The sequence below is a fragment of the Balaenoptera musculus genome, chromosome 5 (genome assembly GCF_009873245.2).
Source record: "Balaenoptera musculus isolate JJ_BM4_2016_0621 chromosome 5, mBalMus1.pri.v3, whole genome shotgun sequence".
Lineage (NCBI taxonomy): Eukaryota > Metazoa > Chordata > Mammalia > Artiodactyla > Balaenopteridae > Balaenoptera > Balaenoptera musculus.
Window position 1 is genome coordinate 18,139,533 of NC_045789.1, and position 17,637 is coordinate 18,157,169.

Here is a 17,637-nt window from a genome sequence, read left to right on the forward strand (position 1 = left end):
ATTATTATAGCTTTGTAGTGTATTTTAAAATCAGGTAGTGTGAGGCCTCCTGTTCTTTTTGCTCAAGATTGCTTTGGCTATTTGAGATCTTTTATGGTTCCATATGAATTTTAGAACTTTTTTCTATTTCTGTGAAAAATGCCATTGGAATTTTGATGGAGATTGCACTGAATCTGTATATCATTTGGGTAGTATGGACATTTTCACAATATTAATTTTTCCAATCCATGAGAACATGGGCTATCTTGCCATTTATATGTGTCTTCTTCAATTTTTTTTATCAATGTTTTATAGTTATCAAGTGTACAGACCTTTCTCTTCCTTGGTTAAATTTATTACTAAGTATTTTTCATTCTATTGTAAATGGGATTGTTTCCTTAATTTCTTTTTTGGACAGTTGTTGTTAGTGTGTAAAAATGCCACTGATTTTTGAATGTTAATTATATCCTGCAACTTTACTAACAACAATTTAAAATTTTGCAAGAATTTATGAAAATCTCACTTCGTGAAATTTTAATAATTTTTGTTTAAGTAAGAAAAACTTTTATTCGTTTCCATTTTTCTGATATGCCTATAAATCTGCAGCATTACTAAAAGATTACTGATAATGATTTCACAGCTGTTCTTTCATTACGATGAGATGTATTTCAGCTACAGCTAAAGTTTTTAACTAATTTAAAGCACTAGGGTGCTCACTTTAATAGCAAATATACTAAAGTTGGAACAATACAGATATTATCATCCTGTGCAAGGATGACATGCAAATTTGTGAAGCATTTCATTAAAAAAATTTTTTTAAGTACTAGGGTACTCTTACATTACCACCATAGGTATATTAGTGTTCAATTTCCTATAAAGCATGTGTGTTCCACACTTTCTGGGTTGAAAATCATTTTCTGTGATAGAAGAGTCCAATCCAGTTTAGTAATTCAGTGGCTCTGCTATCCCTATATCATCTACCCCACCCCTACAGGATTCTTGTATCTTCTTAGCAATTCTTTTGCCAAACCAAACTTATACAAAGTCATTTTAATTTTCTTTAGCATTTTTTACAATAAATTGTTCTTTTCTTTAAATGTCCTAGATTATACTTCTATGCCTCTCTCTTGTATTCATTTATTCAATCATTACTTCCCAAGTGTGTACTATAGTATGGACACATTTCCAATGTTTTGTACATGCCCTTTTATGATCTGACAGCTATGTTCAAACTTCCCCAGTGTTTAACATCTGTTTATATTCTCTCTATAGATTATCTACCTATCTATTCTTTCTATATTTTCCACCCGAATTGTTAGCTACTTTAACTTTTCTATATATGCATTCTCTTAAGCTTCCTCAAATTCTTCAGGAATGAGAAAGAATGAACAATTATATACACAAACATTAAGATGTCCTTTTAAAATCTGAACTCTAAAAGGTTTAATGTGTAGCCAACTGCATTGTCAGAATTTTACTCATGAGAGTGGCTTCCTGTCAACCTGTTAGGCTATAATAACTATATGAGTAACCTTCTTACTCATATAATCTCCAGGAATATTTCTTGTTTTCTGCTGATCATTTTGAAATAGGGATTTTCTACATTTCTTGTATGTGTCTAACAATGTCCAGAATCTCTTCTTTGACAATTCTAAACTTTAAAATAACAGAATAGGAGTTCCTCTCTTGGCTTCCACTACTTTCTGTAAAGGTAAATTGTCAGCAAATCAAACACATGTAAAATGTTTGGCTTTCAATGAAATGAGAAATCAAACAAACCCTTTTATATTTACCCACATGGTTATCTCTGATACTCTGCATTACTTTATACAGATCCAGATTCCATCTGGTAACGTTCTTCTCTGCCTGGAGGACTTCCCTTAACATTTCTTGCACTGTAGGTCTTTTGCAGATAAATATTTCAGCTTTTATATATATGAAAAGGTCTTCTTTTTTACGGAGGTAGAATTGACATACAACATTATATTAGTTTCAGGTATGCAACATAATGATTCGATACTTATACATATCACAAAATGATTACCACAATGTCAGGTTAACACCCATCACCACAAAGATTCTTTTCTTGTGATGAGAACTTTTAAAATTTACTCTCTTAGCATCTTTCAAATATTCAATAGAGTATTATTAACTATAGTCACCATGCTGTACATTACATCCCCATGACTTATTCATTTTATAAATGGAAGTTTTTAGAAAAGCTTTTCATTCTGTTATCATTTTTTTTTTTAAAGAAATTCACGTTCTTTTTATTTATTTATTTATTTATTTATTTATTTATGACTGTGTTGAGTCTTTGTTTCCGTGCGAGGGCTTTCTCCAGTTGTGGCAAGCGGGGACCACTCTTCATCGCGGTGCGCGGGCCTCTCACCATCGCGGCCCCTCTTGTTGTGGAGCACAGGCTCCAGACGCACAGGCTCAGCAATTGTGGCTCACGGGCCCAGCTGCTCTGCGGCACGTGGGATCTTCCCAGACCAGGGCTCGAACCCGCATCCCCTGCATTGGCAGGCAGACTCTCAACCACTGCGCCACCAAGGAAGCCCTGTTTTCATTTTTGAAAGATATTTGAGCCTGCAGTAGAATTATAGGTTGGCAATTGTTTTCTTTCAATACTTTAAAGATGTTGCACTGCTATCTTCTGACTTGCATCACTTCCAACATGAAATGTACTGTCATTTTTAACTTCATCCCTCTTAATGTCATGTATACATTTCCTCTGGCTGCTTTTAAGAATTGTTTTTCTTTTTTACCATTTTATTCAATTTGATTATAATTTGCCTTGGCATAGTTTCCTTGATGTCTTTTGTGCTATGGATTTGTTGAGCTTCATGGATATGTGGTTCTAGTTCTCATCGAAGGTTGGAAATTTTCAGCCTTATTTCTTAAAATTATTTTTTGTGTCCCCTCACTCTTTCTTTCCCTTCAAGGATTCCAGTTACACATTTAAGCCACCTCAAACTGTCCCATAGTTCACTGATACTTTATTGATTCTTTTTTTGTCTTTTTTTCTCACTGTACTTCATTTGAGATATTAACATTTTCTATTACTGTCTTGAGGTTAACTAATTTTTTAGTCTGAACTAACTAATCTGCTGCTAGTGTACATTTTTTCATACATTATATCAATACTTGCCATCTCTAGAACTTTAATTTGTGCCTTTCTATTTGTGCTATTGCTCTACTTAATATGCTCAATGTTTCTTCCACCTTCTTGAACATATAGAATATAGTTATAATAACTGTTTAATGTACTTTCCACTAATTTTGTCATCTGTATAACTTCTGGGCCTCTTTCTATTGATACTTTCCTGCTCCTTTGCATACCTAGTAATTTTTTTTTTATTGAATGCTACATTCTGTGAATTTTACCTTGTTGGGTTCTGGATATTTTTTAATTCCTATGAACATTCTTGAGCCTTGTTCTGGGAGGCACAAATTCAGTAAGCCAAAAAATATATATATAAAAGATGAAACTAATGGAGAAAAAAAGAAACTGCCATTCATGGATGGCATAAAAGCACTTGAGGAAATTTTTTTTAAAACTAATAATAAATTAGTAGGAGTAATCATTTAATTTAGCAAGAAGTATGAATCATTGGTAAAGTAAATCTTTAATAAAGACTATTATATTTCTTTACACCAATAACAGAAAGCTAAACAATGAAAATATTTAAAAGATAACATTTTGATAGCATTAAAAAACATCAAATACTGAGGACTAAATCTAATAAAGATGTGTAAGATGTCAACATAAAAATTATAAAACTACAGAGAGCATTTAAAGAAGCCCTAATTTAAAGGAAGCCTAAATTTACTTTCAGAATATAGTGGCCCAATCATAAAATGAAGATAAATATTTAAAGAACTACATATGAGATCTCCAAAGAGATAAAGAATAAGATCTACTTTTAAAAAAGAAATTACAAACATAGTTGTGAACCAAATTAACTTTTGTTCTTATGCCATAAATGACCATATGTAAATAATTTCAATAATAATAGTATGGCTTATAATAATGAGGTATATATATCACATGTAATCCTGTAAACCCTAAATTCTTGGTAACAGATATCAATAATTTTGGTATCCACATATTACCTTATAGCCAGCAGGCCCAGGAGTAGGAAAAACTTCTTTCTGAACCAGGAAGAGAGTCCGAGGAACAGAAGAACCAAATGCACTTTTCTTTTGTTTCTTCAAGCAGGTATTGCTTAAGTTGTCAATTAAAGTATTGTTTTGGATATTATAAAACCCAGGACCTAGAATTATGAAGAATATCATATGTAAGAATAAGCACACTTTTAATTCTTTTAAACTGAGTAACTTTATTATTTATTTTACTTTATTTATTGAATGAAAGATTCTTTAACTTCTATAGTGCTTTACAATTTTCAAAAGTTTCACACACATGATTTCATATAATCCCATAATAACCCTTTTACTTTTCCCCACCCTTGTATTGCTCCTCCCGCCATCCCTCTCCTCACTGGTAACCACTAGTTTGTTCTCTATATCTGTGAGTCTGCTTCTTTTTTGTTTATTCACTACTTTGTTGTATTTTGTAGATTCCATATATAAGTGATATCATACAATTTGTCTTTCTCTGTTTGACTTATTTCACTTAGCAAAATACCCTCAAAGTCCATCCATATTGCTGCAAATGGCAAAACTTCATGGTTTTTTACGGCTGAGTAGTATTCCATTGTATATATACACCGTATCTTATTTATAAACTGAGTAACTATAAATTAAGTAATTTTTTAGAAAGAATTCTCATATATTGCTGGCAGGAATGCAAAGTCCTTTGCCATTCTGAAAAACAATTTGTCAAATTCTTATAAAGTTAAACATATACTTACCATATGACCCAGAAATCCTACTCCTAGTTATTCCCCCAAGAGAAATAAAAACAACCCAAATGTCCATTAGCTGGTGAACAGATAAACAAAATGTGCTACACCCAAACAATGGAATAATACTCAATAATAAAAAGAAAAAATAAATGCAACAATATGAATGAACCTCAAAAACATCATGCTAAGTGAAAGACGACAAACACAAAATCCTAAATAATGTGTAATTCCATTTATATAAAATTCCAGAAAATGCAAAATCATAGAAACACTAACAGTTACTTAGGGCCAAGAGTGGGGGTACAGATTAACTGCAAAAGGACGTGAGGAACTTTTTTTTTTTTGAAACCTAGATGACCTTGGGTATGGCAATGACATTTTATTTTATTCTATTTATTTTTTAAATATATTTATTTATTTTTGGCTGTGTTGGGTCTTCGCTGCCGCTTGCAGGATTTCTCTAGTTGTGGTGAGCGGGAGCTACTCTTCATTGCAGTGCATGGGCTTCTCATTGTGGTGGCTTCTCTTGGCACAGAGCACAGGCTCTAGGCATGGGGGCTTCAGTAGTTGTGGCACGCAAGCTCAGCAGTTGTGGCTCATGGGCTCTAGAGCGCAGGCTCAGTAGTTGTGGCGCAAGGGCTTAGTTGCTCCGCGGCATGTGGGATCTTCCTGGACCAGGGCTCAAACCTGTGTCCCCTGCATTGGCAGGTGGATTCTTTACCACTGCACCACCAGGGAAGTCCTAAGAGAACGTTTTAAGAGTGATGGAAGTGTTCTAAAACTTGATTATATAGTGGTGATTACCTGACTATGTACATTTACCAACACTCATCAAAATGTACACTTAAAATGAATTATTTTTATTGTGTAAATTATACTCAGTAAAGAAGGAAGGAAGGAAGGAAGGAAGGAAGGAAGGAAGGAAGGAAGGAAGGAAGGAAGGAAGGGAGGGAGGGAGGAGGGCAGGAGGGAAATTCTTGATGCCAAAAAGTATTGAAATTTTGATGTAACAACATTAAAAATCAATTTGGAACAGAAAAAAATCACCTATCACCCAATCTTCCTATCATAGTATTTAGTTATTTTAATTTTTGCCTTTTACCCTTTAGTGTACATTTATAACCAGGAATATTTTCTACAGTGACAATCTGAGTGAATAACATTTCTTTTTTTTCATTCAAAATAATACAAACAACTTTCTTTGCCATTGATTAAAGTTTTTATCAAGACATTCAAATATTTGAAACAAATATTTGTATCTATTTTATAATTCAGTATTTTCAAGAAATCAGTTCCAGTGAGCAGCAATATTCATAAAATGCAATACCAAATACTTGAAAGAACACCTGATTTGGTTGTACTCATGTTATCTGGAATCTACTAAATTAGATCTGCAACTAAATAGGTATGAACCATCACTTAAATCTCATTTGTTTTTCTGGGCTTCAAGTTCCTGTCTGAAGATAATAGGAATTGACTAGATCAGTGCTACTCAAAATGTGATCTGTGAACTGCTGCCCGTCCAAAAACAATCTACAATAAAAGGAGCTTACAACTAAATGTAAATTGACTCACTAAACGTTATATAACTAGTCTTTCTCCATGAAGGAAGCATTGTGTGGATTTACATTCTGGTGCAATCTCCTTTCTCATTGTAGGCAGGAAACAAACAAATGGGCATGAGGCTAGATACTTTAGGTTCCTTCTGGTTTAAAAGTGATCAAGTCATTCTACGCAGTCAAATCCTCTGTACTCCTGATACATGTAAGATTTTTTCTCAAAGAAGCTGCCCACAAACTCTTCCCAGTTTTTCAAATATTCTAGTTCTAAAGTCTATTCCCCAAAAGTCTGTCATGACAACCCTCAGAAAACCTAAATGCCAATACATCTTACTTCTGACGTCTTCCAACATTCCTCCACTGATAATGCTTGGGAAAAATATAAATAGAGAGCATAATGAAAACTATTTGGGCCACCATTTAAGGGACTTAAAATACAAATATCTTAGATTTGCCTCTCTTCTGGCGTGAGAGGACAACACAACATATGACAAGTGAGCTTAAATACTTAAATATAGGGACCTCAAGGTGTGTGCATTTCAGGTACTACCTTGTTAAGGTTCTGATTTGAAAAGCCACCTTGATCATTATAATTCACTTACATTAGAGGATTTTTATGTTCATTTTCCAGTTATTAAGTGTAGAAATGCCCAGGAACCCCAGAGTTAGACAGTTTAGGATGCCTTCGAACAGTAACCTGCCACAGCTCTGAGCCATATATTAGGTGGTTGAATCTGTTCTATGACTGATGTGTGAGTCTAAGTCATTACTGTACACTAATATCTGCATGGGAAAAAGAAAACACACGAAGGCCATTCTCACTGATTCTTAAAATATGTAAGATCAGGATTAGAGGTCATCATAATTAAACTTTATCCTTTAAAAATAAAATAACCTTTGGGGAATTTATAAAACTTTATTTGTGATACATTAGACCATCAAATTGAAAACAAGGCCCAAACTTAAGGCAGTTGGGTCACTCAATAAATTGATATTTTGAAATAATTTGTATTTCAGATTCATGATAAACACTACTGAGTTAGGTTCATCTGGGGTAGTGCCTAGCACCTATATAAGACCTCTCCAGAATGGCAGTCTTAGACTAGTCAGATTTCTATCTAGAAGCTCAGGTCTCCAAAACCAATTATTTCTATAGGCCCAGGTATATGCTGTTAAGCTTATGACTTTGCCTGAGAAGTGCTAGAATATCACTTCCACTGCATGCTATTGGAGAAGAAAGCCACCAGACTAGCCAAGATTGAAGATGTAGAAGAATAATACTCAACCTCTCAATGGCATAAATAGTAAATAATTTTATACCATGAGTACAGCATTACTATAAGGAAAAATTGCCGTGTCAAAACTTGGAGCAATGGTTTGGGATCAGGCAATGGGCCAGAAGCTGAAACAACTCAAGACTTAGAGAAATGGCCTTGAGGATACAGTTGGTAATGGCTTAAAGAGAGTGATAAAAATGTTATGGAGGTTGGAGAAAAGATAATTTGTATTCTATAATGGCAGAAATTTTGGCAAAACTAATACTTGGGATAGTGAAGAAAACACCTAATAAAATAGTGGATTCTAGCTAAGGAAATTTCAAGGCTAAATATCAAAAGTGCCAACTAGTTGCTTTTAGCTGTGTGTGAGAAGGTATAGTTAGAAAGAGATAAGCTAAAACTGCTCAGTTTTCAAGCAGAATTTATAGGAAATAAAACAAAACCAATATTTTCTGAGTTTGAAAGTAAAATTGTTTTTCATCCCCAGTCTCTCCACACAGCAAAAAGCTCTCAAAGCAAGAAACGCCCTGAGGCCAAATCTAGGGCTGTAAGACCTTTGTTAAGACCTCAAAAAGATTTAAGATGGTATCTCATAGAATCTCTCAGTTAAAGAAAAGAACATCTAGGAATTTTAAGGCCATATGTCATAGACCCTCTAAGCTAAAACAATAGTGCTCCTAAGAATCTAAGAGTACGGAAACACAGCAACACTAAAGGTGACCCAAAGTAGACAAAGGTTTTTCTAAGAAGTACATGTGAGCTTGGCTTTTGTCCAGTGTATTTGATTATAAATTAATACAATAATAAACCTACAAAGTTTTAATAAGGAATGAACCAACTTGGAATGAAACAAACAACAGTATAAAATGAAAAGTGGCTCACAGACTCCGGATCTCCCTGGGCAGGAAGCAGGCTGAGAAAGCTGAAAACACAGCCTATTTCTTATAGACGAGGAAGGATGTTTCAAAGGATGAAACCAAGAGCCTAAAAGGTAAAACAAAGCACCACAGGAAATCTTACTCCCAGGGAGCCCAACTGAGCCCTAACTAAGAAAATGGCAACATGTACCTGCTTGAACTTCAGAATTGCTATAGGCCTGTGACTTCTATTGTCACTGAGCAGGACCCCATGGGGCCTTCTCAGGACAGATACTCTCACCCAATGCCCTCTGCCTGTCTCTTATCTGTAGAAAACTAGCCTCCTAGGCCTTCCCCAAGTTCCAAAGAATAAATTTAATCAGAGAAGGGAGAAAATGCAGAAAGAAAGGAAAACAGTCAAGCAAGACAAAATAATAATATTTTAGCCATTAAACAAAGTCAAGCACTTTTAGTTCCTCCTCAAAGGCTATAGATAACATCCTGAGCCATGTCCTTTGAGCTGTTTTGCAGATACTGAAACCTCCACCAGGCGGAAGAAGTTAACTGTATGCTGCCCACAAACAGGTAGACCCCAGATCAGTTGGAAACAGAAGGTTGATGATGTTGATTCCCGATTACCTCACAACTAACCCATCAGAAGAATGTCCATGAGCTGATCACGCACCCCACAATTCCCCTCCCTCACCCTGTCTTTAAAAACCTTTCCCTGAAAGCCACTGGGGAGTTTGGGCCTTTTGAGCACTAGGTACCCAGATTCCTTGCTTGGTGCCCTGCAGTAAATGTTTCACTTTCCTTCACCACAACCCCATGTCAGTAGATTGGCTTTTACTGCACACGGGCAAGTGGACCCAACTTTGATTTGGTAATACTGTGGGCCTCCAGTTTTCTCTCTTTTTTGAATAGGAGTTTCTAGTATTATTATCCTATCTCTCTCCCACCACTATGTGTTGAATATATGGAGGAGATAACTTGTATCTGTAGTTCACAGCTCTTCTGATAGAGAAGAGAGATATACAAGATGATCTGAAGTACCACACCCAAGAATCCCCACCTGCACCTACACCTGACTTAGATAACAAGATCCTGGTCTTTAAGATTATACCATACTTGCCTAATACTTTGGAGGCCTTGAGAAGGCATGTAGGAAAAATGAAAATATTTTGTAGCCAGAGGGTAATCTATAGCAGATTAAAGATGGCCACAAATTCCTTGCTACCCTTGTCATTGAAAGATGAAGTTTCATGTCCTTCTTTTCAATATAGGCTACCCTGTGCCACTTGATTGACTAACAGAAAGTGATGTCCTGGAATTTCTGAGGGTAGGTCATAAGAAGTCTTGCAGCTTCCTGCCAGGTCTCATGGAGCCCTGAGCTACCATGTGAAAAGACCAACTACCCTGGGGCAGCAATGCTTGAGCTATGCATGCACTCTGAATAACAGTTCCATCTGAACTCTGCCTTGTAGCAGTCCCACAGATTAATGGGATATGATAGAAAAAGTCTGTTTTTTTAAGCCACTGAGTTTGTTATACATCAGCAAACAACCTATGTGCTAGTCATTATATGTTATTTTTGTGTTATAGTTTTAGATTACCCACTGTATACTAGAATACCCACTGAGAATACTAGAACATGTGATTGGATATCCCCAAAATAAAATTTTAACAAAACTGAATATCATAAGTTATATTACTGGCAGTGACCACATAATTAACATATATGTTCACCCACCAAGGGAAAATTAGGAAATTTATTGAAAAAAGGAAAACAATAGAAAATTACAACTAAGAGATGTGACAAGTTAAATTAAAATCTTACTAAAACTGTACATTATTTTATCTATCTGTGTTTAGTGTAGAGTCAATGCTTAAAAAAATGTTGACTTAAAATGACAACACCACCCATAGAACAGAAAATTGTACTTTCTGGTGCATCCATTTTAAGAATATTAAGTTGCATAAAGCTAAAGAGTAGATACATATGAATTCATGGCTAACCTGGCATTTTCTCTGTCCTAGAGTCTTGTGTGAATCGAGCAGCACTTTGACCAAATGAGGTATTTTTCAGTCCTGGTGTTTTCTTCAAGGGCTTGAAAGCAGTTCGAGATTCATTATATGCACCAGGAGCTGGGGTGATTGATTTCATAGGGATAAACCTCTAGTGAAGAACAAGAAAATATGCCAGTGAGAAACTATGGTACGTTTTGATATTTTGTGAGTTAAAAGCTGCTTTCTTAGTAGTATAACATCTGGAGTTTATTTCTTAATGGAGTGAAGAAAATGTAGATGAGTTAAGATCTTATATCTATCAAAACATAAAATATATACTTTTAGAAAAATCATCTATATATTAATACAGTAATGCATTATGTACTTCACTAAGCCAGAAAGACTTTTCAAAGGAAATCAGCTCAATATGAGATTCAGATGATAGTGTGTGGACAATCTTCACATTTAAAATATTCTGCAAGTTAAGATAATAAAGAAAAACTACATGATGTAACATGGTTTCTTCTATGTAATAAAATTACACACGAATTGACAAAGTTCCTCAACATATATATTCAATTAACTCAACAATACCATTAGCTACCTTAAGAAAACAATCTTAGATTCAAGTGGTATATAAATCCACTTTAACTTATAATATTAAAGTTATTATTTTATAAACTTATAATAAGCTTACTTATTACAAACTTATAATATTTAACTGATTGATATTAAATATACATGTATCTATATGTAAATTATGAAATCTTATGAAATATAGCATTGAATAATCTATTTTTTTAACTTTTTTATTTAGAATTAATTTAAAAATTGGAACATTCAAATTTATGAATAAAAATAATGCAGAAAATACCTGTGCAATGATTACCCAGATGCACCTGTTAACATGTTATGCCATTCACTTTTTTCATTTGCCCACTCTATTTCTGTCTTTCTCTCTGTTTGTATGTCCGTTCCTCCCTCTCTCTGTCTCTCTACACACACACACACACACACACACATACACACACAAGCACGCATATATATAGAACCATTTAATGGAAAGTTACGTGTGTTGTGGCCCTTTACCCCTAAATACTTTAGTGTGTATTTATTAAAAATAGGGATATTTTCTTACGTGTATTTTCTTAAATGTATCAATGATATAAGACTTTTATCTAATGTACCATTCATATTCCAAATCTGTCAGTTGATCTAATTATACCTCTAATGCATTTTTCCCCTCTAATTCATAACCTAGTCTAGGCTCAGATATTGCTTTTAGCCTCCTTTCATGTAGGAACATTTCCAAAGCCTTCTTAAGTACTATCTTATTATTTAAATGCTGAGTCAATGTTTTTAAATGGTAATACTCAACCCTGGCTGCATACAGAATTACTTGAGGAGTTAAAAAAAGTATTGGTGCCTGGGTCCTATTCTGGACCAGTTGAATCAATCTGGGAGACAAGAAAGAAAGCAACTGGGTATCAGAATGTATTAAAATTTCCCAAAATATTCTAATATGCAGCAAGAGTTGAGAACCATTATTATAAAGGAAATCTTATGTTTTAAAAATTAATAGTTGAAGACATAAGAAAATTCAATGCATTTAAATAAAATACCAGACAACTCCTTAAGTCAAGACTAAAATAAGTATCCCAATAACATAACATGTCTTTAATCTTATAAACCAAAAATTGTGTTCTAAGTCCACCTTGTTAATTTCATTATTGCTTTTTCAATCATAATCATTAATAAATCTATTCATATTCAGCTAAACACTAACACTACCCCTAGCAGGCAGTCCTGTTGGTTTTAACTCCTCCATATTTTTCACCCCAGAACCATGATTCTTTTCCTCATGGTCCTCTTAAGCAAAATTGGTATCATATTCTTTTTCATTTCTGAAAATATATTTAAAATATTATAATTGGCGCCAAGTAATGTCACATTAGGACTATATATCAGATGAACAGGAATAGCATAAAAACTGAGAGTTCTAGTTGTAAAAATGGTATTTTTAAAAATCAAGGGCACACACACAATATCCCACTCCCTCACATCCATTCTGTGTAGCACCTTAAGAACTATCAAGTTGCTCAAGGCAGAAACCTGCTGTTCATTCTTGATTCTTCCTAGTCCCTCACCACAACATCTAACCCATTAAAAAGTCATGTTAACTCTGTCTCCAAAATATACCTGCAATCTATCTGTCTCCAAGGAGTTGCCTCTTAAGTACAATGAAACTAAAGTAGCCCGCTGTAGTCATCTGAAGGTTAATAACCTTCCCAAGTTAAATAAGATAATCAGAGCTTTACATAGTACAATTGGTTAAATATCACAACGACTTGATCTGGCAACTGCGACATTATAAAGGTTTGCTAGTATTATAATGTTCTTGCCTTAGGAATATCTTAGATACCTTCAAGTCCCCTCAATATAGACCTTGGAGAACAGGATTACTGTGAAATAGACTCTCACATCACTAATAAAGGCCCCAGTGGCAGTTTTAGATATAATTTACGGCTAGGCTCCAGAGAGCCTTCAGAACCTTCTCCAAAAGATATGCATGTCCTCATAGATTACACGTCAACACTTCATATATTCATTAGTAAAGTATATTTTAAAACTCAGACTAAAATCTCTTATAAGCTAAACTGAACTTCCACATAAGCAAATTTGCTTAGTAGACAATGTTTAATAAATAATTTCAATTTGAATATTCATCTTTGCATATTATTGTTAATATTGTAATCTTAAGTCATTTCCTTTTACCCACATTTCTGGCAATATGATTTGCCCAGGCTGCATCTGTTCCTAATTTGCTTAAATACCACTTCTCTTTTTATAATCTCCCTAACACCACTGGATTTGTTGCTGGCATCGCATTATACTTATTATACACTAAATATGAAATAACTGTAGAACATTACCCGGGATTGAGAAAGAAAAGCAGGTGATGCATCATTTATGTTTGATGACATACTTTCATTCTTCTGAAATTGACTTTTAATGTCATATTTTCCTGGCCCTGGAACTCCCTAAATTACAGAAAGAAAGAAATACATACGCTCATTAAGAAAGCATCTACAGCGCCTAAGGGAACAGTTGGCTAAATATCTGAACAAAAGCTACAGGGCTTTTAAGTGACATTACCAAAGCACTTCATTAAAAAGCAAGCCAGAACAAACTTCTTAAGAGCAACAGCAACAACAAGAACAACAAAAAAAAGGGAAATTTTCCTTAGCAAAGCCTCCCAGGAACCTGAAAACACACTACTTGAAACTTTGCTGCCCCCTACTGATAGAGCTCATAAAAAAATTATCTAGTTCTTCACGTGATTTAGACACTACAATGAATAAAAGTAGTTTCTATATTTCTTCCATTTAACTTTATACAACCAGCTCGTTTCTAAAAAATATTTTACTGTCTTTTCAAATTTCTGTTAATCAGTAGACTGCTTTGTTTCCAACAAATAAGCTTTAGGATATATTTTCTTTTAACTACAAATGTTAGATGTAAGACATTAAGCTTTTAACTAGATATTTTACAAAAGATAAAAATTAATTCAGTAAACATTGGGATTGAGTTTTAATTATCTTGCTAATAAAATGTAAATATATATATAGAAGTACTATTTAGTCATCATCAAATATTTTAACTACCTTGATAAAGTACCTTTCATAGTATAAAAAAGATAGATTTAAATCTTCTGCTTCATATAATATCTCCCCTACTTTTCTATAGTTGAAAGAATTATTCCTTAATTTATGAATTAAATACTTGGCTTATAACTTGGATGTATAATGAAATTCTATCAGCAAATCCTATCACCTATATCATAACAATATAGGCAAATCCAACCATGTCGCTCCACCTCCACAAATACTCTGATCCAAGCCACGATCTCTTACCCAGATTACTGTGAAATCTTGCTAACTGCCTCCCTTGCTTCCACCATTGCCCATCTTCAGTCTGTTTCCAACACAGAAACTAGTGATGGATCCAGTTAAAACCCTTGGTCAGATTGCACCACTCCCCTTCTCGAACCCAACCAATGGCTTCCAATCTCACTTCTGGCAAAAAACCAAGGTCCTTAATATGAAATGAATTTCACCCCCAGACACACTATTACCACTCTAACCACCTAACCTACTACTCTCTCCACTCATCCACTCTGTTTCCCAAAAAGATCAGTCATATATTCACCTCAAAACCTTTGCACTTAACATTCTCTTTGCTTGGAATGTTCTCCTAGATAACTCCAGGACTCACTCTTTCAATTCAGTCAGTTCACTACTCGACGTTACCTTCTCAATGAGTCATTTCCAGGCAACCCAACATAAAATTTCGTTGCCTCCTCCAAACAATTCCTGTCCCCTCTCCTACCTATTTTTCAACCTTATTGTTTTTTACTATCCAAAATATGATTTCCTGCTATGTTATAAGCTCCAAGAGGGCAGTTGTTTTTTTGTTTTGTTTTGTTTTGTTGGCTGCTGTATCTTTAGAGTATAGCAGAGTAGCTGGGGCATAGTAGGCGCTCAGCAAATACTTGTTAGAAGAATGGATGAATGCATGCATTGCATTTTCACTGACCATATAACGATTTTAGAGATACATTCCTCTGGGAACTAATGTGCCCCCAAATAAGAGCATTACCCATTTCTAATTATAGTAAAATACCTATCATTATAATAAAAAATAATAATAATTTGAACAATTCTTTAGGAGAAATTCTTATACAGAAATACCTCTTCTTATAAATAAATTATATTCTAAAAATTTATGCAAAGTCCATGTTACGTTGTCTCAAATGAACAAATTAATGCAATTATTTGATAGCTGATAGAAAAGATTCACTTTGGTCATGCATGTAAGATTGTTTTTTACCTATGAACTTGTAGATAGTTACACTTAGAAGAAAAGAAACTTCTGCATAATTCTGTGTTTATATAAACATATGAAATATGTATCAAATACAGAAATATGGATAAATATTCAAATACATGACGGTAATCTGTTTTCTTGAACTTTTCAGATATGCTATATCTATCTTCTCTCTGTATAGGAAGGCATGATAAAAAATTATTAGCTACTGACAAACAGGGACTACTTTCCTACTGTTTTCAACACCTGTCTAAGTGGTCATTACTATGGAGCATAGGGAAAAGACTAAGTGTGAATAATGAGATAAGTGAGTGTACTTAGTCTTGAGAACTATTTTGCATAAAAGACGAAATGAAATCTTGACCCCTTCAGTGAACACTTCCTATTCCTTTTCTTCTGTTTTTCCATAAAGTTCCTAATATTACTGAACTTTGCTTCACTAAAATAAAATAGAGCAGTAAAATCAGGTCCTTACTTCTAAAAAGTTAGACTTAGGATTTAATAAGCCAATTAAAAATAAGCTCCAAAATAGGATTGTGAGACACTGACCACTGAAAGGCAGGTCTCTGTTTATGACAATATAAAGAAGATAAAAAGACTTTACAAAGACCAAACCCTAGGCACAGGCTGAAAATGCTGTAATATTTATCCTGCTTTTCCACACTGTGATCAACAAAACACCTGCATTGATACCAACCTATTAAGTACATGGCCTCCCAGTGTCTCATCTGAGATCTGGTGAATTAGAATCTTGTTGGGCCCAGGAATCTGCACTTTGACCAAGCCTCACAGAAGATTCTCATGCACAAGAAAGAAACACAGCTCAGCCAAAAATGGGTCACTACTACAGCTTTTTTTGTTAAGCACGTCCATCTTAAGGTAGAAGGCCCAGATCTTGAAAGTATCCTACCTTGGGAACAGAAGTTAAAGATTATTGAGGCATGTTGTTTATGGCATTTTTTTCATGTGCAAGCTAATAAAAATGGGCCTGTCTTTAAAAACTAGGGTATAATCATTCATTTGATCAGATGGTGTGCAGGAATTAAAAGCTTCCTGGTTAATGCTAATGTGCAGTCAGGACTGAGGCCCTGAAACAGTTTAAAACTCACACTGCTGGGCCTCATCCAGGTACAGTCACTTTCCACTGGTTCCGTAACTGCCATTTTTCCCTAGAGTTTCAGAGTCCCCTTCACGTCAATAAGGACAACAGTGACACCAGGCTGTCAGGTATTTCTTTCAGCTCACGTTCTATCATTTAAATTCTGTAATCACATTTTTAATTTTCAAGTTATCTTTCTTATTCTCTAAATCTTCTTTATTCACACATGCATTATCCTCCATGTTTCTGTGGATATTAATTATAATTTTAATTATTTATAATTTTGTTCTGTTATCTGTTTCCTTCGAGTTTCACTGATGTTGGCTTTTTGTTTGTTTGTGTTTGTGTTTCACATTGGAGGGTTTCCTCAAATGTCTGTCTGGTGATCCCTTGCTCTTCATTCAGACGTAAGGGTGAGTCTCTAAATAAAACTGATTGAAAATTTCACACAAGAATAGATGTGACCTGAGGGACTTCCCTGGTAGTCCAGTGGTCAAGACTGCCTTCCAATGCAGGGGGTCCATGTTCGACCCCTGATCAGGGAGCTAAGATCCCATATGCCTTGCAGCCAAAAAACCAAAACATAAAAACAGAAGCAATATTGTAAGCAATTCAGTAAATACTTTTAAAATGGTCCATATCAAAAAAAAAAAAAACAAACTTAAAAAAAAGAAAAGAACAGATGTGACTTGAAATCTATTGTACTTAATTATGTTGTGATGGAATCACAACTCAGCCTTTGTATTAGCAGGCCCCCAAAGGTCAGTCTTTTCTCAAGTCTGGCTGACAATTTAGGTGAGTGGGAAAGCTGCCTGGAACTTTCTCCCCATTCTGTATATAAGCTTTTACTTAAACTCTCCATTTCGTTCCTGCCTTTACTTTTAATTATGACAAATTAAAAAAAAAATGGAGAGAATAGTACAAGAAATTTCCACATACATATCACCCAAGGTGAATAATCCTCAACTCACATCCATATGTGTTTTCTAATCCTCATAGAAGATTCTCATGCACAATAAAGAAACACAGCCTCCCCAATTCTCCCAACCTCCCCAATTCTCACTCTAATGATGCAGAGGCAAGTCTAAACTATCATAT

General features: G+C 34.5%; 1 protein-coding gene and 1 non-coding gene across 2 annotated transcripts in view; one reads left to right on the plus strand and one right to left on the minus strand.

Annotated features, from left to right (window-relative positions):
• The window catches only part of STPG2 (sperm tail PG-rich repeat containing 2), a 344,744-nt gene that overhangs the window by 218,607 nt on the left and 108,500 nt on the right, over nucleotides 1–17,637 (minus strand). The window contains exons 6-7 of the mRNA XM_036853457.1: nucleotides 10,563–10,722; nucleotides 4,098–4,259 (exon numbers count right to left, since the gene is read on the minus strand). Of these exons, the coding sequence (XP_036709352.1) occupies nucleotides 4,098–4,259; nucleotides 10,563–10,722 (322 nt within the window). The remainder of the gene's footprint in view (nucleotides 1–4,097; nucleotides 4,260–10,562; nucleotides 10,723–17,637) is intronic.
• On the plus strand, nucleotides 689–795 carry LOC118896194. The gene has a single exon (XR_005020107.1). It is a non-coding gene; the product is annotated as a U6 spliceosomal RNA (small nuclear RNA).